This window comes from Podarcis cretensis (genome assembly GCF_951804945.1).
Source record: "Podarcis cretensis genome assembly, chromosome: 2".
Taxonomy (NCBI): domain Eukaryota; kingdom Metazoa; phylum Chordata; class Lepidosauria; order Squamata; family Lacertidae; genus Podarcis; species Podarcis cretensis.
The window spans coordinates 118,902,296-118,928,140 of record NC_137171.1 but is presented as its reverse complement, the minus strand read 5'-3'; the positions used below and the strand labels follow the sequence as shown (position 1 = coordinate 118,928,140).

Genomic DNA, 25,845 nt, shown 5'->3' with positions numbered 1-25,845 from the left:
AAAAAGAACTGTGACTTAATATGTCTCCAAGAGACGCACATAATAAATAAGCATAAGAGATTACTAAGCAATAAGAAATTGGGAATAGATTTTGTGACATCAGATAGAGTGAAGAAAAGAGGGGTGGTAATATACATAAAGGAAAAATATGATCCACAATTATTATACAAAGATGACCAAGGGAGAGTAGTCATTGTTCAAATGGTGTTTCAGGGAGAAAAAATAATTGTTGTGGGAATATATGCCCCAAATGATAAAAAATCAGCCTTTTATTTGGAATTAGGAGACAAATTGATGGAATGGATGGACCAAAAAATGATATTGATGGGTGACTTTAACGGGGTGGTGTCCCCAAACCTAGATAAGTCAACAAAAAAACAGGAGAAGAAGGAAGGTAAATTACCGAGATCCTTCTTTGATATGGTAAAAAATCTGGGACTGATTGATGCGTGGAGACTTAAAAACCCCACTACAAAACAATATACTTTCTTCTCAAACCCAAATCAGAGTTGGGGGAGAATAGACAGCATTTGGATTTCGAAGGAACTAACTCAAAATCTAACTAAATCGGAAATTCTTCCAAGAACTATATCTGATCATAATGCGGTCTCCATTGAGCTAAAAGGTAGAGATATCCGAACGGTTAGATGGAGGATGAATGAATTTTTATTTAATGATCAGAAGATTGTAAATAAGGCAATAGAGACAATAGAAGACTATTTTAAATGGAATTTAAATGGGGAAATTGCTATAGAGACTGTGTGGGACGCAGGAAAGGCAGTTATGAGGGGCTTCTTAATACAGAAAAATAGTCAAGTAAGAAAAGAAAAAGAGACAAAGAAGGAACAGATCCTAACACAGATTATGGAAAATGAAAGAAAGTTGACTATCAACCCCAATGAGGAGATCGCAAAACAGAATATAAAGATATTACAAGCTAAATTTTCTACAATAATCGACCAAGAGGTAGAATGGAAAATTAAAATGATGAATCAGAGAACGTTTGAGTCAGCAAATAAGATAGGAAAATACCTGGCGTGGCAAATAAGAGAAAGAAGAAAACAAAATACGATTAGTAGGATAAGGGAAGGAGAAAGGATTGTGGAAGAGCCAAAAGAGATAAGAAAGATATTTCAAAAATATTACAAGGATTTATATAAAAGAGGAAAGGAAACAAAGCAAGAAATAGACCACTTTTTACAAGTGCATCACCTAAAACCAATTTCAAAAGAAGAAAATGAGATATTAGACCAGACAATTACTCAAGAAGAGATAAAAAAGGCTATTAAAAGGATGAAAAGTGGGAAAGTCCCAGGGCCAGATGGCCTTTCGGCCAAATATTATAAAACATTAAGTAACCAAATATCCCCAGTGCTAGGAGAAGTGATGAATAATATATTAAAGGAAGGAAAGATCCCGAACACCTGGAAGGAAGCATATATTACTTTGATTCCTAAAAAAGATGCAGATACTCTGGAAGTGAAAAACTATAGGCCAATTTCATTATTAAATAATGATTATAAACTATTCACAGATATAATGACAGAAAGACTAAAAAAGGTTTTGAACAACAAAATACATAAAGATCAAACGGGTTTCCTTCCAGGGAGGCAATTAAGGGAAAATGTAAGGAATCTGATAGATATTATTGAATATTTGGATATGAGTATAGACAGACAAGCGGCCTTGGTATTTATAGACGCTGAAAAGGCGTTTGATAACATCTCATGGGAGTTCTTGAAGAAAAGTCTGGAAACGATGGGAATGGGAGAGAAATTTAGAAGAGGGATAGAAGCAATATACAAGGAACAGAAGGCAAAATTGGTAATAAACAACACCACAACAGAATATTTTGGTATATATAAAGGAACTAGACAGGGTTGCCCCCTGTCTCCTTTGCTGTTTATAACGGTACTAGAAATACTGAATGAGAGACTGAGGGGGGCAACAGAAATAAAAGGAGTGCAGGTAGGAAAGAGGGAATATAAAATCAAGGCCTTCGCAGATGACATCGTACTAACTTTAGAAGACCCAAAAAAGAGTGTAAAAGAAGCTTTACTAAAGATTGACGAATTTGGAGCCGTGGCAGGACTTAAGATAAATAAAAATAAAACCAAAATGTTGGTTAAAAATTTAACAAAGGAAGAAATAATAGATTTAGAGAGAAGGACGGAAATTGCAGTAGTTAAGAAAGTGAAGTATCTTGGGATATGGGTCACAGCTAAGAACATAAATTTATATAAGGATAACTATGATGTCACCTGGAGGAGTATAAAGAAAGACATGGAATTTTGGGGGAGGATGAAACTCTCCTTTTTGGGGAGGATAGCTGTTGTCAAAATGAATATTCTGCCTAGAATGCTATTTCTATTCCAGACCATCCCCATACTTAAAGACCTAAAACAATGTAAAGAGTGGCAGAGAGTCTTGGCAAAGTATATCTGGCAGGGGAAAAGGCCACGGATAAAAATGAAAATTTTGATAGATAAAAAAGAAAGAGGGGGCTTTTCTCTCCCAGATCTAAGTCTATACTACGAAGCGGCCTGTATACTTTGGTTAAAAGATTGGATAAAACTGGAGAATAGAGATCTACTGGATTTAGAAGGCTTTAATAATTGGTACGGATGGCATTCGTACCTTTGGTATGGGAAAGTGAAGGTCCACAAGAGCTTTCTAAATCATATTTTTAGAGGACCTTTATACCAATCATGGGAAAGGAATAAAAATCTCCTTGAAAGAAAGACCCCATGGTGGATCTCACCAATTGAGGCTTTAACGGTGAAGAAAACAAACATGGAGGGAAAAAACGCCACCTATGAGGAAATGTTAAGAAAAACAGACCAAGGGCCAAGACTTAGACCTTATGAAGAGATAAAAAATCTATTCACTGGGTGGTTGCAATACCACCAGGTGAATGACTTGCTAAAAGAGGACAAGAAGAAGTTGGGTTTTGATGACAAAAAATCAAAATTCAATGTAGAAGTAATAGAAGGTAAAAACAAAACCCTATCTAGAATCTATGACATACTTTTAGAGTGGTATACAAAGGACGAGGAGGTGAAGGAGGCAATGATTAAATGGGCAATTGACTTTGGTTATAATATCGATTTTGAAAGGTGGCTGGAAGTGTGGAATTGTAATATAAAGTTTACAGCATGTATGTCTCTGAGAGAAAATGTTTGGAAGATGCTATATAGGTGGTACCACACCCCTGTGAAGTTGGCCAAAATGTATAGACTAAAAGATAAGAAATGCTGGAAATGTGGGGAGGTGGAGGGTGACCTATATCATCTATGGTGGACATGCAAAAAGGTGAAAGGCTTTTGGGAATCGGTTTACAATGAGCTTAAAAGAATATTTAAATACACTTTTCCCAAAAGACCCGAAGCCTTTTTGCTGGGAATGACGGGTAAAGATATTAAGAAAGAAGATAGAACGATATTCCTCTATGCCACCACAGCAGCGAGAATTTTATTGGCACAATATTGGAAAGTGGAAACTATCCCCAATATAAATGATTGGCAAATTAAAATGATAAATTATGCTGAGCTTGATAAATTAACAGGTAAATTAAGAGACCACGATGAACAGAAATCTCTGAATAATTGGAGTAAATACTGGAACTATATTGGAATAAATGCTTAATGTGATTGGCGGGGTCAGAACAATACTACCAGCGTGTGAATTTAGGCCTATAGATTAAAAATCAAATACGTAATGGAAGCAGATATTTGATACTTACCAAAAGGATGGAAGGAAGTCCAGGAGGTGGTTTTTGCGTGTGTTTTTTTTTTTTTTTTAAATCGTTTACTGTTTTGTGAAACAGCCAGATTAATCTATCTTTGTATAGTTAGAGAGAGGAAAAAGTTGGCTTGTATATCCTGACGCTTTTTTGTGTTGTTGTTTTTTTTTTTGTTATAATTTTTTCTTTTGTATCTGTTTGTATGTTTGTTATGTGTATAACCTCAATAAAAATGTATTTGGAAAAAAAAAAAGAAAATAGCCTGCTAGTTCAGACCGAAGTCTCATCTGGCCCATCAGGCTGTTCTCACACAGCGGCTGGTCTTTGGGAAACCCCCAAGAAACTTAAGAGAATCTGCACCTTTTTTTTTAGAATCTCCCTCCCTCTCCTGTACACGAGAGGAAATTGTTTTTTGAAGCCCATCTTAAAAGAGACATTCTTCCTTCAGCACAAGGGGAAACGCTTCTAACACACATATGTTCTTCAGCTAAAAAGGATGCATGTGACTTCAAAATCAAATTGCTTCTACTCACAAACAAATTTAAAGTCAAACTGATTCAATTATGATACTAGCAACAGTATGTTTATGCCACTTGTCTTAAATATTTAGATGCCGCCCTAGAGTGAAATTGTGTTCCACAGCAGTTTAAATGTGGGGAGTGCAATAAAAATCATGTAATAAATTGAAAAGGAAAGCAAAATCAGCGGATGAAACAGTTGGCAAGCCAGTATGATGTGGCAGTATGCGAAGACCAAGGTTCAAACCCCCACTCATTGGGTGACCTTGGGCCAGTCACTGCCTCTCAGCCTAACCCACCTCAAAGGGTTGTTGTGGGGATCAAATGAGGAGGGGGAGAACCACATACGCCTTAGAGGAAAAGATGCTTAAGGGGGCTGAATACAGGCTATGTCCCAAACGTTTGATGTTTTTATTATGTTTTAAGATGTGCTGTAAGCTGCCCAGAGTGGCTGGGGAAACCCAGCCAGATGAGTGGGGTATAATAATAAATAATAATAATAATAATAATATAGTGGTACCTTGGTTGTCGAACTTAATCTGTTCCGGGAGTCCATTCGACTCCTGAAAAGGTTTGAAAACCAAGGCATCGGATGTTCGGCTTCCAAAAACCGTTTGCAAACCGGAACACTCACTTCCAGGTTTGTGGTGTTCAGGAGCCGATTTATTCAGGAGCCAAACCATTCGAGTTCCAAGGTGCCACTTTAATAGTAACAATAATAATATATTATTTATTATTATTATTATTATTGACGTATCACAACCCTAACAGAATAACTGCTAAAGTGAATAGCCACTCAAGGAAATTATAAACAACTACATAGGCCTATTGAGACACCTGAAAGTCAAAGGCAAGTATTCTATTGATATATTGCAGTTATTTTCATTGCTATATTTCTGTAACTCATCTCAGACCATTTGATGACAAGCAGGGTATAAATACAAATTAAATTTGTATTTTTATTGTTCTAAAGAGATGGATAGATTTATATAAAGCTATGGTTTTCCCAGTAGTGATGCATGGAAGTGAGAGCTGGACCATAAAGAAGGCTGATCACCAAAGAATCGATGCTTTTGAATTATGGTGCTGGAGGAGACTCTTGAGAGTCCCATGGACTGCAAGAAGATCAAACCTTTCCATTCTTAAGGAAATCAGCCCTGAGTGCTCACTGGAAGGACAGATCCTGAAGCTGAGGCTCCAATACTTTGGCCACCTCATGAGAAGAGAAGACTCCCTGGAAAAGACCCTGATGTTGGGAAAGATGGAGGGCACAAGGAGAAGGAGACAACAGAGGACGAGATGGTTGGACAGTGTTCTTGAAGCTACAAACATGAGTTTGACCAAGCTGCGGGAGGCAGTGGAAGACAGGAGTGCCTGGCGTGCTCTGGTCCAGGGGGTCATGAAGAGTCGGACACGACTAAACGACTAAACAACAACAACAACATATATATAGAGAGAGAGCCCTCCAGATGTTGCTGAATTTTCCACTCCCATCATCCCTGACCAGCGGTCATCAGGTTAGAAGTGAGGAAATCAAATGGAATGTACCACGTCAGCTGACAGGGGGAGGAAGGCCACTTCGGAGCACTCCACTTCCAGAAAGGGGAGGGGGAGAGGGGGAAAAGTCCACATAAATGAAGTGGCAGATGTTAAAAAACAAGAGGGGTTGGGGTGCAGAACTCAAAGGCGACTAGATGATAATAAAAAAAGCTGTGAGCCCAGGGGCTCTCAGGTACTTGTTCTGTGGCTCATCCAAGCCTGTACAGCTGTTGAACTGTGTGTTTGTGTGTCTGTCCTGGAGGTTCTGAGTTCCGAAACAGAAGGAAGCTGCGTCTGTGAGAAGATGAGGCCCAACTGTCGGAAAGCCACTGTTTACAGCCTCTTCTTCTTCAACCACCTCTTCTTTGTCCTGGGGGCCATGCTGATGGGCTCCGGACTATGGCTCTTGTTCGACAAGAGAAACTTCATCACCATCCTGCAGATCTCGACGTCCACCATGTACATCGTGCCTTACACCCTGATTGGCGTTGGGGCCGTCACCATGGTGATGGGGTTCCTGGGCTGCGTGGGGGCCTTCAGCGGGAGCCGCTGTTTCTTGGGGCTGTACTTCCTCGGCCTGCTCCTGCTCCTGGCGGCCCAGGCCACCACCTTCTTGCTCATCTACCACCGTGCAATGGCCATGAAGGAAAAAACGCCCACCTTTGTCCTCCACCTCATCCGGTACTACGACCTGAGGCACGAAACCAACAGGTCCGCCATGCTGGCCTGGGACTATTTCCAATCCAAGATGTCTTGCTGCGGATGGATCGGGCCAGAAAACTGGAAGCTGAACCTCTTCCTCCAGGACAGAAATTACACACTCTACCCTTGCTCCTGCGGCGTCAACGCCACCAGCTCGGAGGCAGCGATAGGCTTCTGCCCTCTGGCTGCTCCGTCCGACGCCTTTGACAGCTGGCCGGTGAGGAAGACGGGCTGCGTGGTCTCCGCCCGTAAATGGTTTCAAGAGAACAACGAAGTCATCATGGGGGTCTGCGCAGCCGTTTCTCTCACCGAGGTATTGGGAATGGTGCTGTCCGTTTGCCTCTGCAAGAGCAAAGAACTCTGAGGAGAATTCACCGGAAGTGGCCAAGGGACAAAGGCCACTTTTGATGCCGACACAGACTCGGGCAAATCTCTTCCATATTTTATTTTTAGTCCACTTCTGGGCCTGTCTTGACAAGTCTCTGAATGTGCCTCCTCTGCAGCTCTTTGTTACCATAGCTATGTGTAAATAAACCTTGTGTCTTACCCAATTTGGGGTAATTTGGGGGACTTTTGGCCACTGGGAGTGCTATCTCTCTCCCTTTCACTGTCAAACAAGAGAACCCTTACTCTAATTCGCCTCCCTTGCCTTCGCTTCCTCAGATCTACTGAACCTGTTTGCGGCAAATGTTTGCAATATTTCACTACTTCAGTAAAAAAAGATTAAAAAAGGAAAATACTTATTTTTGCTTAGCGCTCAGTCTTTCGGACACCAATCAGCTAGGAACAGCATTTTACATCATTGTGACTTACCCTGGGACCTCAGGATGAAGAGCAAAAATAACTACCGTATTTTTCGCCCTATAGGACGCACTTTTTCCCCTCCAAAAATGAAGGGGAAATGTGTGTGCGTCCTATGGGGTGAATGCAGGCTTTCGCTGAAGCCTGGAGAGCGAGAGGGGTTGGTGTGCACCGACCCCTCTCGCTCTCCAGGCTTCAGGAGAGCCGCAGCGCCAGTCCCACAAGGTCGGGGGACAGCGGGGAGGCGGAACACCGCCATCCCGCTGTCTCCTGATGTGGTTTGGAGCCTGACGGCGGGGAGACGCGTGCTTCTCCCGGCCGCCAGCGCGTCTTCCCGCTGTCCCCGGACCTGGTCTGCAGGCGGGCGGCAGGGAGAAGAGCGCTTCTCCCCGCTGCCTGCCCCGCAAGCTCCGGGGTCAGTTGGGAGGCGCAGCGTGTCCTCCTGCTGTCCCTGGACCTGATCTGCAGGCGGGCGGCGGGGAGAAGAGCGTTTCTCCCCGCTGCCGGCCCCACAAGCGCCTGGGGGGGGGAAATAAAAATTTTTTTCTTTATTTCCCCCCAAAAAAACTTGGTGCGTCCTATGGGCCGGTGCGTCCTATGGGGCAAAAAATACAGTAAGTGAGTAGAAATAAGAGACTACCTGCCAGTTTCTTCTTCCCCTTCTCAGGTGCCTCAGATCCCTGTTGCCTCTTTGTTCTTCCCAGACCCCTGGAGTTCTCCCCCATCTCTGTGCCCTCGCTTCCTTCGCACGGTGCCCCACACAGCTCCCCTTCATCGTCGCTCTGCCACCCATCGCTCACCGGCACAACTATAAGGATGAGAGAGGAGAGCAGAAATGGAGCCTGAAAACTGCTGTGGAGAAATGGGGGTACAAGGCATACAGCCAAATACACACCATTTCTGATTAACGTTGAAGTTGCTTTGTACTCTGGAATGGGTATCTGCTCAGAAAATCAACCTAAACCCAGCCACTTTGGGTGGCTCCCAACAGAATATTAAAAACACAATAAAACATGAAACACTAAAAAGAATGAAAATGAGCCTAATTATATTTAAAATAATACTAATAAATAAGCAATGGTATGACCTGATTTAATCTGATATAGTTAGATTAAATCAAATAAACAAGGAATATTCTGTGTTATGTTGGAGGGAATGCCAGGAAACAGGGAATTCTGTTCACATGTGGTGGGGGTGTGAATAAGTACAATTTTTCTGCCAAAGGGTGTTTAAGGAGATAACAGAAATCACCGGGTTAAAGCCGACCAAAAGCCCAGAGGTAGCATCATTATCAATTTACGATGGGGTGGAAGGTTCACAGGCCATGAAGGGCTTGCTCACAAATTTATTGACAGCCGCACAAATTATGATAGCTAGGAAGTGGAAGGGGCAAGCGGAATATACAATGGAAGAATGGTATAAAGAGGTGTGGAATATAGCTATTAACGATAAATTAACATGTGCCATTAAGGTAAGACGGGGAATATGCAGGAGAAATGATTTTGAAGAGATATGGAGGGTGTTTGTAGAATTTGTATTGTTAAAACGGAAAGGGGCCAAACCATCACAGGAGATGCTGAAATTTTGGGAGGTTGGATGGTTACAATAGAATGGTCTTGGGGGTGGGGTGCACATTTTTATTCTCTTTTATTTATGATTATGACTTTGTCAAAATAAAATAACGGGGGCGGGGGAATAAAAATAAATAAATAAGCAAATGTCAAATAAATCACGCTCAGCGCACTTCTGAGAATTCCTCTCTTGGTTACTCCCTGCTTTCCTTCCATGAGGTAAAATATGAGTGCTGGTCTTACATTCTTAATCCCTTCGAAACCCTGGCAGGCTCAGGCAAGGCCCAGATCTAAGTGCCGCTACCTTTACTCAGGGCAGTACAGTGGTGCCTCGCAAGACGAAATTAATCCGTTCCGTGAGGCTCTTCGTCTAGCGGTTTTCTCGTCTTGCGAAGCAAGCCCATTGACAGTTTAGCGGATTAGCGCTATTAGCGGTTTAGCAGCTTTTAGCGGATCAGCTGATAAGCGGCTTATCAGCGGATCAGCTGATAAGCAGCTTAGGGCTTAGGAAAAGGGGGGGAAAAGGGGGGAAACCCCGCAGGAACTCGCAAGACATTTTCGTCTTGCGAAGCAAGCCCATAGGGAAATTTGTTTTGCGAAGCGCCTCCAAAACGGAAAACCCTTTCGTCTAGCGGGTTTTCCGTCTTGCGAGGCGTTCGTCTTGCGGGGCACCACTGTATGACAAACAGCGGCTCCAGATCCGTTCTTGAGAGAGATTGCTTCTATTAAACAAACGCCATATTTAATGAGTACCCACTTTCAGCAGCCTCAGTCACGGAGGAAACTTCCTCCTGAGACACTACTTCTTCGGATGCAGGGACTTCGGCTTGAATGATATCTGCCTGGTTGTTGTCGCTCGCGGGCTCATCTTCTGGAGGATCAAGACAGACAGAGACAGGGGAAATGAATTCTAAGGAAGAAGGGGAAAAAACTCTCTTTCTCTCTCAAGAAATCACCTAAGAAACCAATGGGCAAAGGGTGCCATATATGGTTGCTTCAGGGCTTTTTATTTTTCAGCCGGAACTTTCTGGAACTCAATTTTGGTACCTCTCAGGTGGCCGCCATTGCCGTCACAGTGGAACATCGGTTTTTGAACATAATCTGTTCTGGAAGGCTGTTAACTCCCGAAACGTTCGAAAACCGAGGATCAAAGGGCAGTCAGCAAAATCCAATGAAAAAATACAAAAACACACAGAGGAAGCTGTTTGACTTCTGAGGCGCGTTAGAAAACGGAAGCAATTACGTTCTCGGTGTTCAGGTTCCAAATCGTTCGGCTTCCGAGACGCTCAAAAACCGAGGTTCAACTGTGTAAGAGAACAAGGGAGGTGTTCATGGTGAGTTCTGGCACCTCGTTTTTAGAAAAATAGAACTGGTTCGCTTCCATATGATGTCCTAAAAACACCTCCATTTTAGATTTTGTCTGCACTGTTTTAGTTAGGAGTCCACTGGCACATTTAGTTTAGAACTGTCCACACTGACTGGCAGCAGCTGCCCAGAATTACAGACTGGGGTCTCTCCCAGCCGTACCTGAAGGTTGAAACGGGGATTTCCTGCATGTTCTACCACTGCGCTATGGCCGCTCCCTTTATAGATAAAGTAATAGCCCGGTCCTCTTACTTCTAAACAAACAGAGAATCCTTTTTGTGACAGGCTGGAGATAAGAATTGCCCCTCACACAGGACTAGAGTCTTGTAACAGCAGCTCTCAGAATGTCAGGCAGGCAACGGAGGAGGGGAAGAGGAGGCGAGAGAAAAGACATGTCATAGGAACAAGAGGGGGGAACCTTTGGCCCTGCAGAACTACAAGTCCCATCAGCCTTTGCAAGCGATGTCAATGTATGGTGGGAGTCCAGCAACACCTGGAGGGCTGGATTTCCCCCTTTACCCACCATAAGGGAAGCACAAAGAATTGTTACCCAGCAAAGCACAACTTCCATCTCCCTTCCTGGTGGGCTTCCTGACCCGCAGCGAACGCCGCACCTCCGAAGGAGCCTTCTCGGACTCGGGGAGATTGGCCGCCATCTCGGCCAGCGGCCTCCGCACCTAAAAACAGGGAAATGGTTGAGGGAGAGAAGGCAGCGCAGCCCAGAAAGGGATAGGCTCTGTCCCTTCAGGTCTGTGCGGCACTATGCAGCTGCCGTCAATGTGGCAGTGTTAAGAATGCAATAAAAGCCTGACTGCTGGATCAGGCCGAGGGCCCACCAAGCCCAACATCTTGTTCCCACAGCGGCCAGCCAGTGGCTGCAATGAGAAGCCTGCAGAAGCCTGGGTGAAAATCTAGGCCAGCGGTTCTCAACCTGTGTGTCCCCAGATGTTGTTGGACTACAATTCCCATCATCCCTGAGCTCTGGACTTGCTAGCTAGGGGTGATGGGAGTTCAACAACATCTGGGGACCCACAGGTTGAGAAAGGCTGATCTAAGCAGTCATCTGAGGCTTGCGCTTTAGGACAGGAATTTGTCATTGAAAGTCTACTCAATATTGATCCAGAGTGGATTCCAATGTATAGTTAGCAGTTAAACACGCTGCAGGATTCTCAAAAATAGACCAGCGGTATCAGAGCTTTACTGCTACTGAAGGCAAATGAGCATAACGGTCAGAAATCCAATACATTCAGGATTGGCACTGTCCATAAGAAATCCAGTTGCAGCAAAGTTAACTTAAACTTACGATGACTTATAATAAGACTAAATATTAACACTAAGCATACAGAACACCATACCAGACGGAAAAGATATAGAAAGAGAAAGTAGAAACCCTTCTGGCCTCTTATTATAGACAGTATGACCTTGACTGAAAGAAAAAACAGAACCAGTTTAAACCAGCTGTACTCAGCGTCTCTGAAGGAATAACCCCAACAGGGCACACCAGTAAGAAATATCACCTACACAAGAGGTTCCCTGTTGCAGCTCTGTCTGAGTCTATGCTCAACACTCAGCTTCTTTCCCTTTGAGATGGCTACTCTTGTTGGAAGGGGACGTGGGTGGCGCTGTGGGTTAAACCACAGAGCCTAGGACTTGCCAATCAGAAGGTCGGCGGTTCGAAGCCCGCAACGGGGTGAGCTCCCATTGCTCGGTCCCTGCTCCTGCCAACCTAGCAGTTTGAAAGCACCTCAAAGTGCAAGTAGATAAATAGGTACCACTCCAGCAGGAAGGTAAACGGCGTTTCCGTGCGCTGCTCTGGTTCGCCAGAAGCGGCTTAGTCATGCTGGCCACATGACCCGGAAGCTGTACGCTGGCTCCCTCGGCCAATAAAGCGAGATGAGCGCCGCAACCCCAGAGTCGGCCACTACTGGACCTAATGGTCAGGGGTCCCTTTACCTTTACCCTTGTTGGAACTCTATGCTTTCAGCTTGTGCAACCAGTCTCAGTGGCCTGGGCCAGTTTCCCATAGGGGAAATGAACTCACCTCTTCCCCTTGCCCTCTCTTCAGGAAATCCTCGGCAAGGGTCACAGCACTATCACAATTTGCTGGTTGCTCTTCCTTGACGTAGTCCTGCATCTCCCAGGGAAGACTGGCCAGGAACTGCTCCAGGATCACCAGCTCCAGAATCTGCAGTTTGGTGTGCTTCCCGGGCTTCAGCCATTGGTGGCAAAGGTCCCAGAGCCGGTCGCAAAGCTCTCGGGGCCCTTGGACCTCCTCGTAGCGGAACTGGCGGAAACGCTGGCGATGGGCATCCGAGTTGTCGACGGGCTCCTCTGAGATGTTCTGCCATGTCCTTTCCCTGCATTCCCTCCAAGGCCTGGGCTGGAGGAAGCGAGGGCCTTTTCCTGCTGTGGGGTCAGTCAGGCCGTGCTCCCGCACAGATGCCAAGCGAAGATCCCGGGCTAACAGTTTTTAAGGACAAGAGGTGAATAACAGGATGGGGGCATTTGATGGTCAATTCACTTGTCTCAATAGCAAACTATAAATTATGCTGCTCAATAATAAAATACTTTTATTTATGTGGGATGTAATCCATTGGAGGAGTCAGATACAACATTCATTGTTTCCCTAGAGTGATCACAGGTGGGGGGGTGTTACTCCAGCCAGCGTAACTTCCTGTTCCACTGGTCTGCAGCGTTCTCCCCCTGCAAGTGAGCAGGGAGATGGGTGTGACCCTGGCTGACCCCATAAAAGAGCCAAGTTACACAGCCATGTTCCTCTTGCTGCCATGCTGCTCTGCTGCAGCAATTTTCTTCTCTTGATGCTGTTCTCTTCATGTGTTTTGCTGTCTGCTGGCTCTCAGCCAGCAGCACATGGGCTCAATCCCCATATGGGATGAACTCACACTTTGTTAGGTAACTACTAGCTAAAGCCTGCCTTCAGGTATCATGCTGTGAACTGAATGCGAGTAAACTTCTTGTTACTGTTAAGGAAAGACTCTTGTGTCTTTATTTTTTTAAGAGGGATAAAAGGGGACACCAGGAATAATCCATCTGGGCAAGCCAGATTGGATTGCTTAACTAAAGAGACTCAAACGAATCTGCAAACCTGCTTTCTGCTGAATTGAGGAGACTCTGCTCTGCTACATAACTCACTAGCGTGAGTGATAATATTTAATCAATATATCCTCTCCTACTATCCCTAACATTCCCACAATTTATCTATTAAATTTGTATACAGTGGTGCCCCGCAAGACGAACGCCTCGCAAGACGGAAAACCTGCTAGACGAAAGGGTTTTCCGTTTTGGAGGCGCTTCGCAAAACGAATTTCCCTATGGGCTTGCTTCGCAAGACGAAAATGTCTCGCGAGTTCCTGCGGGGTTTTTTCCCTTCCCCCCCCTTTTCCTAAGCCGCTAAGCCGCTTATCAGCTGATCCGCTAAGCGCCGCTAAGCGCCGCTAATAGCGCTAATCCGCTAAGCCGTCAATGGGCTTGCTTCGCAAGACAAAAAAAACACTAGACGAAGAGAATCGCGGAACGGATTCTTTTCGTCTTGCGAGGCACCACTGTACTGCCCTATACCCGCAGGTCTCAGGGCAGTTCACAAGATAAAACCACAAGATAAAACCACAAAATACATAATCCAATAACACACACCCCCAAACACATTTTAAAAGGGTGTTAGCCAAAGACCTGCCTAAAGAGGAACATTTTTCCAAGGTGCCTAAAGGTATATAATAAAGGCTCCAGTCGAACCTCCCTGGAGAGAGCATTCCACAAACTCATACGCTTGGTCTCTTTTTACAGAATGCTGTATTCCAGCAGCGCCTTTTGTGATGTTTAGATGCTGACCTACCTGGACTGGCTGGGAGAGAGTAGGAGTGCTCCAGCCCCACAACATCGCTCCCAGGGGAAGGCACTTCTGCATCGCTCTCCTTGGTTTTCAACTGACGGCTTGGCGGAGGATCACGGCGGACATGGGGCCGCCTCTTTTTACCGCCCTGTATGAAAATAGAACTTTCAGCAGCGGCCTACCATTGGACTATGGGACAATAATAATAATAATAATAATAATTTATTTATACCCTGTCCATCTGGCTGGGTTTCCCCAGCCACACTGGGCAGCTCCCAAGAGAATATTAAAAACACAGAATGGCAGATGAAGGTGATAGACTATATGGGACTAGCAGAAATGACTGGCAGAATCCGAGACCAGGGAAAAGAGTCGGTGGAAGAAGACTGGAAGAAATTTAAAGACTATTTGCAGAAATATTACAAAATTAATGAATGTTAGAATGATGTTGGACAGAAATTAAGTGGTTCCCAGCTGTAAGGTAAAGGTTGAGCAATAAGTTATAATAAGTTATAAATAAGTTATAATAAGGATTTGTTGAGTTAAGAATTCGAATTGGAATACAAAAGGGGGAGGTGAGAGGAGGTCTGGGAAACAAGGTAATGGAAATAGGTAATGGAATATGATATTTGTTTTAATTGTTTTTTAATTTTATATTTCTGTATTTTTGTTACTTTTTGTGTATTTTTGCTTTTTGTTTTTTTTTGTATTAATTTGGAAACTTCTAATAAATATCTATAAAAAAAAGAGAATATTAAAAACACGATAAAACATCAAACATTAAAAACTTCCCTAAACAGGACTGCTTTCAGATGTCTTCTAAAAGTCAAATAGTTGTTTATTTCCTTGACATCTGATGGGAGGGCATTCCACAGGGCAGGTGTCATTACCAAGAAGGCCCTCTGCCTGGTTCCCTGTAACCTCACTTCTCGCAGGGAGGGACCCGCCAGAAGGCCCTCGGAACTGGACCTCAGAGTCTGGGCTGAACGATGGGGGTGGAGATGCTCCTTCAGGTACACTGGGCTGAGGCCGTTTAGCGCTTTAGAGGTCAGCACCAACACTTTAAATTGTGCTTGGAAAAGTACTGGGAGCCAATGTAGGTCTTTCAGGACCGGTGTTATGTGGTCTCGGCAGCCGCTGCCAGTCACCAGTCTAGCTGCCGCACTCTGGATTAGTTGTAGTTTCCGGGTCACCTTCAAAGGTAGCCCCACGTAGAGCGCATTGCAGTAGTCTAAGCGGGAGATAAGCAAGTGGGAGATAACCGGAGCATGCACGCAAGCGCACCAGCACACTCCCTAACTGTGATTCCCAGCAAGTGGCATTCAGAGGCATACCACCTTCAGCTATGGAAGTCATAAAGGCCCTCTCTGCACACTGGGTCTAAGGTGCTCCCACGAGATCTCACAAGAACATCCCAGGGAATCTGGAGTCAGGGCGCAGAGAGCGCCTTGCTCCCCAAGGAAGGCAAAGAGGCAAATATTCTTCTCTGTAAGGAGGAAAGGGTTCCTGAATGCTGAGGCTGCTCTAGCAGGCGGCTCCAGGTGCAACGAAAAGCAAAAAAAAAAAAGCCATTTTGAGAGGCTCTGAGTTCCTTGAGGAAGCGAGGCCTTTTCAGCAAGCCAGCTACAGGGAAACCGGTATACTTGTGAAGGGACGGCTCCAAGGGTTCGAGTACACACATTTCTGCATATACAGTCATACCTTGGGTTACAGACGTTTCAGGTTGTGTTTTTTCAGGTTACGGACCGCCGAAACCCGGAAGTACTGGAACAGGTTACTTCCGGGTTTCGGCGGTCGCGCATGCGCAGAAGTGCTAAATCACTCTTTGCGCAGAATCGTAACCTGTGCATGTGCAGACGCGGGTTGCGAACGCTCCGGGTTGCGAACGTGCATCCTGCACGACTCACGTTCGCAACCCAAGCGTCCGCTGTACGTAGAACACTCTGAGCCAGTCCCCCGCGTAAGACACAATCGTACTGTATAGCAAAGGCGTCCGTCCACGAGATCTATGGGAGGACGGTGAGATTTACCTTCTTCAGCCGCTCGGGTATGTTAAACATTGTCGGAATCGCTTCAGGCTTTAAGTACCGCCTCCCGGAAGCTACGTTTTCAAGGTAGTCCGTCTCGCAAAAATGTTCTGAGCAGATCACATGGTGCCGCGTGGGAGTGAAGTTCTTGCGGCGGATGTTCCAAACCCACTTTTTCAATAAATCTTTTTTCCCCAGAGGAAACCTATGACAAGTATGTGATATACAGTCATACCTTGGATTACAGCCGCTTCAGGTTGTGTTTTTTCGGGTTATGGACCGCCGAAACCCAGAAGTACTGGAACGGGTTACTTCCGGGTTTCGGCGGTCGTGCATGCGCAGAAGCGCTAAATCGAGCTTTGCACATGTGCAGAAGCGCCAAATCGCAACCTGCGTATGCGCAGACGCGGGCTGCGAACACTGTGGGTTACGAACACACATCCCGCAACGATTACGTTCGCAACCCGAGCGTCCAGTGTGTGTGTGGCAATTAAATACTGCATTCATGTTCCATTTCATACAATGTGCTCATAGGCAGCAGAGGCACAAGGCACAAACGGATTAAAATCCCAAACTCCTCTCCTCATAGATACCCAGAAACTGTGCTCATAACTATGAAACAAACACACACGGCTATAATTAGATAGAGAGATAGAATCAGAGAGATGGAAGGGACCGCAGGATCATATTCTAGACCAACCCCCTGCCATGCAGGAATACGCAACTGGCCCACATGGGGATTGAACCTGCAACCTTGGTGTTATTAGCACCACGCTCTAACCAACTGAGCTATCCCAGCAAGTACTGCCTGACCTTTCGTCAGACCCTTGGTCCATCTAGTTTAGCACATTCTCCCTCACAGAGCTACAATCTCCAGAGGGGTTTGACAGCCAATCCCTCTCCCCAGGGAACTCTGGGAATTATAGTTCTGTGAGGAGCATAGGGGGTTCTCCTAAGAACTCTCCGCACCCTTAACAAACTACAGCTCCCAGAATTCTTTGGGAGAAACCATGACCGTGTTGAAGGAGGTTTACTCTCGCCCAGGAAAAATATGAGTGCTGATTGCTTGCAGATGGTTTTAAGTGCAAGATTGCTGATTGCTTATACCTGGCCAAATCTGAATGGCAACTGCTGAATCAGAAACTGGCAACTGGCCAGAATGTGATTGTTAAGAGGAACTAGACCAGCAAATTCTATCTGCTGCACAATATCTCTGCTGTATGACACCTACTCGCTGCTGCTGGGCTCTGGGCTGTGTTCTGTGCTTGGAGCTAAATATGAACCTGCAACCTGGATCTGTACTTTACTGTGAGTTTTGCTGTGCAGTCCAGGTGCCAATTCTCCATCTAAAAGAGTACCCCCCCCCCTGCCAGTGCTCTAGCCGGAGACTCTGCAAACATGTGTAACTGTGTATGCTCAAGCCTGCCAGTAAATGAAGCCGCTGACTGAAATTTGCCGTCTATTTTTCCCTTTTGCTGGTGCAAAGTGAACTTGCTCAGGCGTCTCACATTTGGAGCTGTTTCCTGACCGTGCCCAAGTGCTCCAACAGACTGTTTAGAGTGGAATTATATTATTATTATTATTATTATTATTATTATTATTATTATTATTATTTTATTTCTACCCCGCCCTCCCTGGCCAGAGCCGGTCTCAGGGTGGCTAACACCAGTAAAATTACAATAAAAACATATTGGGGGGGCAATTTAAAATACAGGTTAAAATGCAATTTAAAATGCAGCATCATTTTAATAATAGCCCATAGATCAAAACCATAAGGGGAGTGAAACATAAGGGTCAGACTGAGTAAACCAAAGGCCAGGCGGAACAGCTCTGTCTTGCAGGCCCTGCAGAAAGATGTCAAGTCCCATGTGACAGAGCGTTCCACCAAGTCGGGGCCAGTACTGAAAAGGCCCTGGCCCTAGGGCCAATCTAACCACGTTGCGACTTGGGACCTCCAAAGTGTTGTCATTTGTGGACCTCAAGGTCCTCCGCAGGGCATACCAGAAGCGGTCCCGTAGGTACGTGGGTCCTAAGTATGATATTGCTTTAAAGTTATAGGGCAGATGGGGCCACAGATGTTGATGGAGGGGGACAGAGGAGCAAGGACGCAGGAACACTGGCTGGCTTCTAAGAAAAGATACCTCTCCGTGCAACACCAGCATCAACGTGTGGATTACAGATTCAGTTTGGGGATGGAGAGCTACCAGTTTGTGGGCTTAATCCAGCCCGCCAAGTCTCTGAAGGTGGTCCCCAGCACTCTTCCTATGCCCTGGCTCTCTCCTGAATTGATGAGCAGCAGAACATCACCAGGGCCGGTGGAGGGGTACCATAGAGTGGAGATGGCAGCTCAGCAATGGGGGGAAATGAGCTTGCAGTCAAAGCTGCATGCAGACAGTGCCATTTCAGACTGCAGGTCGGGTGCTCACATAATTTCAATGCTCACATGATAGAACGTTTCCCGCTTTAGTTAATAATACAATGGTGCCCCGCAAGACGAACGCCTCACAAGACAGAAAACCCGCTAGACGAAAGGGTTTTCCGTTTTGGAGGCGCTTCACAAAACGAATTTCCCTATGGGCTTGCTTCGCAAGACGAAATGTCTTGCGAGTTCCTGCGGGTTTTTCCCCCCTCCCCCCCCTTTCCTAAGCCGCTTATCAGCTGATCCGCTGATAAGCCGCTTAACAGCAGATCCGCTAAAAGCCGCTAAACCGCTAATAGCGCTAACCCACTAAGCTGTCAATGGGCTTGCTTCGCAAGACGAAAAAACCGCTATACGAAGAGCCTCACAGAACGGATTAATTTCGTCGTGTGAGGCACCACTGTATATATATGTATTTAAAGATTCCTTGCTTAGTACATCAGGAGGAAGCCATAATTATAAACTATCCTCTTTGATAAAAATTGTTAGAAGGGCCTGCCAGATCAGACCAGTGAAGCTGCCACATCAATCACTGCACATCCTCCATTATTTGCTAGCATTTTATATGCAGGGAATGTACCAAGTATGGAGAAAATTCAGTTCAAGCCTAAGGGCACCTTACCTGTGAAATGAGATATTGTTGCCCAGCAAAAATTTGTTGTTGCAGTTTATTGCACAACATGATTTCACCATGATGGCAGAGATGTAGCCGCTGGCCGAAAACTGTAAGGGATAACGGCAGAGAGTAGTTAACAGTATGAAACAAAGTTTACAAGAGGAATCTGAAAGACTGTCTCCTTCCCTTACATACTTTCTCAGGGGTTAAGATCAGCAGAGGGGGGTGTCTTGGTAGTTCCGCCACCCTCATTCCTGGGGGAGAGGCAGCCCAAGAGAGAGCTTTCTCTGTAGCAGCCCCTACAGAGGGCTGCTCCTCACAGATGTGCCAGAAGGAATTCCCTCCTCACAGATGTGCGCCGGGTACCTTCATTGTACAGCTTGCAGTACATGCAAACGGCACCCAACTTTACTTTGACGTGCATTCACACACACACACACACACACGCACACACACAACCCTCCAGGGTCATCTAGTCTAACCTCCTACAATGCAGGAATCTCTTTTTTATATCATATTTTTTATTAATTTTTCATTTCAATCCAATAATACCCTAATACCAAATTATAATACAATTACTAATACCAATTGTTCAAATACCAAATTATATCATTTAGGTGGCCTCCCGTGTGCTAGAATTGACGGTTTGATGATTTTCTTTATTTGTGAGTTCCAAAATCTTATTAATTTCAATTACATCCCAGTCAAAATAATAATCCCTTCTACAACAACTGCAATATTAATAACTTCTATTCATGCTGACACATTAAATGATTTACAGAACTACAAATGAGGAACTCAATCTATATCCTTGTTCTTCCTGTTTGTGGCAATTATTATGTCCATGTTATTTTTTCCTGTCCTTGTAAAATGCTTTGTCTATCTTTTCCTGTCCTTGTAAAATGCTTTGTCTATCTTTTCCTAACTTAGTTGGTCTTTAAGGTGCTACTGAAAGGAATTTTTTGTTTTGACTCTGGCAGACCAACATGGCTACCTATCTGTATCTTTTCCTGGTTGTTGCTGTTCTCCATCACGCCTGAGCTGACATCCCATTGTTGTTTCAGAGATTTCTCCATTGCTCTGTCCTTTTGCAACTTTAACAACAGCTGCAAAAAGTTGCAAAGTTGCAATGCAGGAATCTCAACCAAATCATAGATGGCCATCTAACCTCCCTTCCACCACATTTATGAAAGATTTGAATGTATTACATTTCAAAGGCCTGTCTGATGGGGCTGTAACTCAGCTAATTGGGAACCACTGAAAGACCATTCCTATGTGAAGTACTGTGGACACCCTGTTTTTCAAAGCGCAGCCACAGACCTCCTACATTTGAAAATGTTGACACCTCTATGGTCGTTTTTGTTATGTGAATGGTGCTCATGGACCCTGGGGTGGTTTACACAGACCCTGGGGGTCCACCGGTCTAAATCATTAACAACAACACCACAATCCTGGCAACAACAGTAAACGATTCCTGACATCCCAGTACAGTATGAACAATACTGAGCTATAAGGGCCACAGCGCTTGCGTTCAAGGCACTTTCCTATGTCCCTAATTCCCAATCCAGTTTCCCCCCCCCCGCCCCAATTCTATTTTATTAAGTTTCAACATTTTCAACACACACCGTCAAACCACCATTTCGCCTTTTCTCTTCCTTCTGACGCCTTCCCACCCTTTTAACCCCTCGGAGTTGCTGTTTCTCCCCTTCTGCTCTCTTCTCCCTAGCAAACCATAACCACCACATTATGGTTCCTAACCCAGTTAATATTGTTCTTTTTTTGGGAGGCGAAGGGCAGCGAAAATCAGAGGCGGATCGCCACCTCTGCAGGCAGGCAGATCCCAGGACCCACCCGCAATGGCATCTCCAGGAAGGAATCCCTTCTGAAAAGCCAGGGCAGCTGCCTAGAGCAGCTCCCCCAATTACAGATAGGTAGCCGTGTTGGTCTGCCATAGTCAAAACAAAATAAAAAAATTCCTTCCAGTAGCACCTTAAAGACCAACTAAGTTAGTTCTTGGTATGAGCTTTCGTATGCATGCACGCTTCTTCAGATACACTGAAACAGAAGTCACCAGACCCTTCTATATAGTGGGAAGGTGGGGAGGGATATTACTCAGAAGGGTGGTGGGATTGGGTGATTGGCAGATAGCTGTGATGAGCCTGTTGACGACTCTTAACGACTGCAATAGGTCTTACAGGAAAAAGCAAGGGGTGCCAACAGTGTCCTTCAGCTCTCTATATTGGACAAACAGGCCAAACCTTACGCCAAAGAATAAACGGACATAAATCCGACATCAGGAACCACAAGACAGAGAAACCAGTAGTAGCTGTTCTATTACAAAGGAATTTCAGAAATAGACTGAACAAAAAAATTCCTTCCAGTAGCACCTTAAAGACCAACTAAGTCAGTTCTAGGTATGAGCTTTCGTGTGCATGCACACTTCTTCAGATACACTGAAACAGAAGTCACCAGACCCTTCTATCTAGTGGGAAGGTGGGGAGGGGTATTACTCAGAAGGGTGGTGGGAATGGGTGATCACAGCTATCTGCCAATCACCCTGGTGACTTCTGTCTCAGTGTATCTGAAGAAGTGTGCATGGAAGGATTTTTTTTATTTTGTTTCAGCTCCCCCAAGTTCCTAGTCCCTAAGAGAGGCGGCATTTGAACCAGCGGCTCAGGGGCTCCAGCCTTTGGAGCCGCCCTCCGAGCAAGCGCCTTCTGCCTCCACAGCAACGGGGTCCCCACTTTTCCGACCCCCCAAAAATCCAACCCTTCGCACCTTCCGCCGGCGGCTCCCTCCATGCAACCAGCCTCCAGCTGCTCCTTCGTGGCCCGAGACCGGAAGCGGGACCGGAAGGTGCGCCCGCTATTCCTTCCCCCCCAACAACACCGGGCCTTGGCTCCGAAGGGCCGCTTCCTTTCTAGGAAGGCGAGAGTTCGGCTTGCTGGTTGCCTTAACCCCTTCGTGGCGGGAGCCAACCGCCAGGTGTCAGCGGACTCCTCTCCACACACACCCCCCCCCCCGCGCGAGCGTTTTTGTTTCTTCTGCGTTACTTACCCAATAATAATAAAACGTTTTTTTTTTATTTTACAAAGGGAGATTGGCAGGGCAGAAAGAAAAAGAAGACGAATTGCATTGCATTGCATTGCACGGGTTTTGCAGGGTTGGTGTTTTGTTTTGAAGTTGGAATGGAACACGCATTTTACAAAGCGCACTCACACGAAAAAGTGCAACTGACGAAGAATCCTGAAGGTTGAGAGAACGAGGAGAGAAAGAAAGAAAGAAAGAGAAAGAAAGAGAGAAAGAGAGAAAGAAAGAAAGGCATTTCAGATTGTAAGTTTCACTTTCCTCGTTTGTTCCTTTTAAAAAAACAAACCAGGGTGTTGTTAATGGGATTAAGGGGAGAAAACCTGACAGTTTATTGACTTGCTCAAAATCTTTTGTGTCCTCTGAGAGAGATGGCCTTCTTGGTGGTGGCTCCCTAAAATACAGAAACACACCTCCCCCCCCCCCAACGCACACAGAGAGATCTGGGTCTCTGGCCCCATCTCTTTTACACCTTCCAGTTGGTTGATGAAGACGGCCTTTGGAAACCGAAGATTTTTGACTGCCCTCTATCTAATACGGTTTCTTTGTTGCATTTCTATCCCGCCGTCTTCCCCAAAGAGCTGGCACTGGTGTTCATGGTTCTTCTCCAGCTTCTCGATGAATCCCCCCAACAGCCCTTTGAGAAAGCCTCAGCGCCTAGTGCTTGCCGATCGAAAGGTCGGCGGTTCGAATCCCTGCGGCGGGGTGCGCTCCCGCTGCTCGGTCCCAGCGCCTGCCAACCTAGCAGTTCGAAAGCACCTCCGGGTGCAAGTAGATAAATAGGGACCGCTTACCAGCGGGAAGGTAAACGGCGTTTCCGTGTGCGGCTCTGGCTCTGGCTCTCGCCAGAGCAGCGATGTCACGCTGGCCACGTGACCCGGAAGTGTCTCCGGACAGCGCTGGCCCCTGGCCTCTTAAGTGAGATGGGCGCACAACCCCAGAGTCTGTCAAGACTGGCCCGTACGGGCAGGGGTACCTTTACCTTTACCTTTTTAGGCTGAGAGTGAGCTTCATGGCAGAGCGTGGATTTGAACCCGGGTCTCGTTGTTAAAGGAATTTCAAAGCATTCCCTGCTTACCCCAAGGATTTGGTGGCTAGAACATCTGCCCTGGCAACCCTGAAATTACTGGTTTTGAGAGCGGGTGTGGAGTTTGAGGACTTTAAACAGTTTTTAGCAGTTTGAATTGTATTGTATCGGCATTGTTTGCCACCCTGGGCTCTTTTGGAGGAAGGGTGAGATATAAACTTAAGTAAATCAGGCATATGCTTTTGGGAGTAAGTATTCCCATTTGCATCAAGCAGGTGTTACAAAGCAATAAATTAATTTCCGCCTGCCCCAAAGTCCATTTTTCTCTCCCTAAACTGCACCAAGGCTTCACTTCGTCCCATATTTGACTTTCAAGTGCTTTTTGAGAAAAAAATTTTATGCCAACAGCCGTATGCCATTGTTTAAAATTTATCTAAATTTTCTCTTTAAAAAAAACCTCTTTAAATTTCTCTTTAAAAGTAGCCAGCCACTTTCCTGATTGTTCTCTATTGCTTTAAAATGTTTTAATGTATGACTGCATCAAATAATTGAAGACATGACTGCTCTTTGCACTTGTGAGGAGATTGCTTATAAATGTAGACTTTGAATGGACAAGTGTATAAATGAGTTCTCAATTTCATTACAACATATAGGTTAAAAATAAAGACATATGTATTTGGATGATAATAACATCTATATATTAGATAAGCATATATGGAATTGTAATTCTTATAGTGATACAGTATAGCATACCTTTCTTTTTTATATAAAAAAATCACGTTCTCACTTTTTTTTCTATGTTCTTTATTTTAAGTGTTGTAAAAAATGCAGTCCTCCTTTGTCTCCTGAGACGGGTGGATGCCAATAATAATAATAATACTAAATGAATAAAACATTTTAATGTTGCTCTCCACCTCTCTGAAGTTTTGCAAGAGCGTATCATATAAATAAATACTTTAATAAACAAAATACATTTTCTTGCAAGGAAGAAGCCCATTGAGCTCTGTGAGGCTTACATCTGAGTTAAAACACACAGGGCTCATCATATTCCCCTTCTCCAAACCCTCTATCTTATTCCTGATGGATGCACACACTCTGGCAGGCCTGCCCAGAATGTTTTCATTATTTTCTCCCTTCCACTCCTCCTGGTCTCCCCACCCCACCAGCTTTGTAACTGCCCCACCACAGAGATAGGAAAATGAGAGGTATTGCAACAGAGCCTTCACTTCCGGCTCCTCTTCAGGCCTCTGCAAGGAGCATAATGCAAAAATTAAGTTTCCCTCCACCAGCCCACCTCTGACCTTTTAAAGTGATTAGTGTTGTTGTTCTTTATGTGGTGCCATTAATATGCACGGCACTTTGCTTGGGGAGCTACAACTCATAAAAAAGCAAATATAGCTCTGCTGCTGGTCCATAAGGGCAGAGTTTCCCAACCTTTGGTTTCCAGCTGTTTTCAGACTACAATTCCCATCACCCCGATTACTGGTCTTGCTAGCTAGGGATGATGGGAGTTGTAGTCCAAAAACAGCTGGAGACCCAAGATTGGGAAACACTGCATAAGGGGATGGTGAAATTCACAGCTACATTGACTGGCCTCCAGGACTACAACTCCCATCAGTCCCAGTGAGCAGGGGTTGTAGTCGAAAAAAATATATGAGGGGGCACCAAGTCTGGCCTTGAAGCAGAGCTTTCCAAACTGTGTGTCGTGACACATTAGCGCATCAAGCTGGAAAGGGGTTAGTTTAGCCTCTGGTTTGCTAGTAAAACTGAATTAAAACTGTGTCGCGAAATGGTGCATGTCTAAAATGTGTGTCACCAACATGAAAAGTTTGGAGAGCTCAGCCTTGAAGAATAGAGAGTCCAGCTGTTTAAGGCTGAATCTGCAACCAGAGGATTTTCCACTACCTGAAGATAAGGCTTTGCATTTTGTGAGGTTTGCACTCCCTTCTGACCATGAGGAAATTGCCTCAATTGACTACTTTTAATAGCAATAATAATTTTATGAGTTATACTTCGCCAATCTGGCTGGGTTGCCCCAACCACTCTTTTAGCTAGAAAACCATTCAAAAGCAATCTCTAGTGTGTTTGTGTGTTGCCACGGATAAATATACAAGCTGAATGTTGAAAGATTTGGGACAGATTTTTTAAAAAATCCTTCACGCAGCGCAGAGTTAAACTGTGGAACTCACTCCCACAGGATTCTAAGGCATAAACTGCCTCTGATAAACGTGTACACAAGCTGACCTTGCGGCTACATCCAGCCAAATTTTGGTACTGTACTTAACAAAGTGTTGACGATGAAAGGTTCTGTGGAACCCAGAGGCTTGCCAGGCATTCTGCCAGATAAGGGTTTAACTTTGCGATGCATTTTATTGTTTTATGTCTTTTCTTCTGGTTTATTTATTAGTCTTGCAATGTAGCTTCAGCTACACAGATAAATATTATTATTTCTTTAACTTCTGTACCACCCCTTATCTGAAGATAACAGGGTGGTTTACGCTACAGAAACAATATTCCAAATATAAACACAACCATATAAATACTCAGAATATAAACACAATATTTGGAAGCTTGCCACACT

General features: G+C 45.0%; 2 protein-coding genes and 1 pseudogene across 5 annotated transcripts in view; 2 read left to right on the top strand and 1 right to left on the bottom strand.

Moving 5' to 3' along the window:
- LOC307205713 (uncharacterized protein) overlaps window positions 1-22,022 on the bottom strand; it is a 32,971-nt gene extending 10,949 nt beyond the window's left edge. Inside the window, exons 1-8 of one of the 3 annotated variants that reach the window (XM_079958464.1) lie at window positions 21,929-22,022; window positions 19,157-19,257; window positions 16,119-16,320; window positions 14,092-14,236; window positions 12,280-12,698; window positions 10,789-10,915; window positions 9,631-9,744; window positions 7,943-8,110 (exon numbers count right to left, since the gene is read on the bottom strand). In XM_079958464.1, the coding sequence (XP_079814590.1) occupies window positions 7,943-8,110; window positions 9,631-9,744; window positions 10,789-10,915; window positions 12,280-12,698; window positions 14,092-14,236; window positions 16,119-16,320; window positions 19,157-19,227 (1,246 nt within the window). In that variant the 5' untranslated portion in view covers window positions 19,228-19,257; window positions 21,929-22,022. Of the gene's footprint in view, window positions 1-7,942; window positions 8,111-9,630; window positions 9,745-10,788; window positions 10,916-12,279; window positions 12,699-14,091; window positions 14,237-16,118; window positions 16,321-19,156; window positions 19,258-19,345; window positions 19,487-21,928 lie in introns of those variants that run through there. The other 2 variants (XM_079958463.1, XM_079958462.1) reach the window with 2 other exon arrangements.
- On the top strand, window positions 5,812-7,208 carry LOC307208991 (CD82 antigen pseudogene; annotated as a pseudogene). The gene has a single exon. The product of its transcript is annotated as a CD82 antigen pseudogene (transcript).
- Window positions 22,023-22,285: 263 nt separating the features above from the next.
- LOC307205781 (uncharacterized protein) overlaps window positions 22,286-25,845 on the top strand; it is a 33,554-nt gene continuing 29,994 nt past the window's right edge. Inside the window, exon 1 of the mRNA XM_079958574.1 lies at window positions 22,286-22,483. The gene's annotated coding sequence lies outside the window, so the exon portion shown is untranslated. The remainder of the gene's footprint in view (window positions 22,484-25,845) is intronic.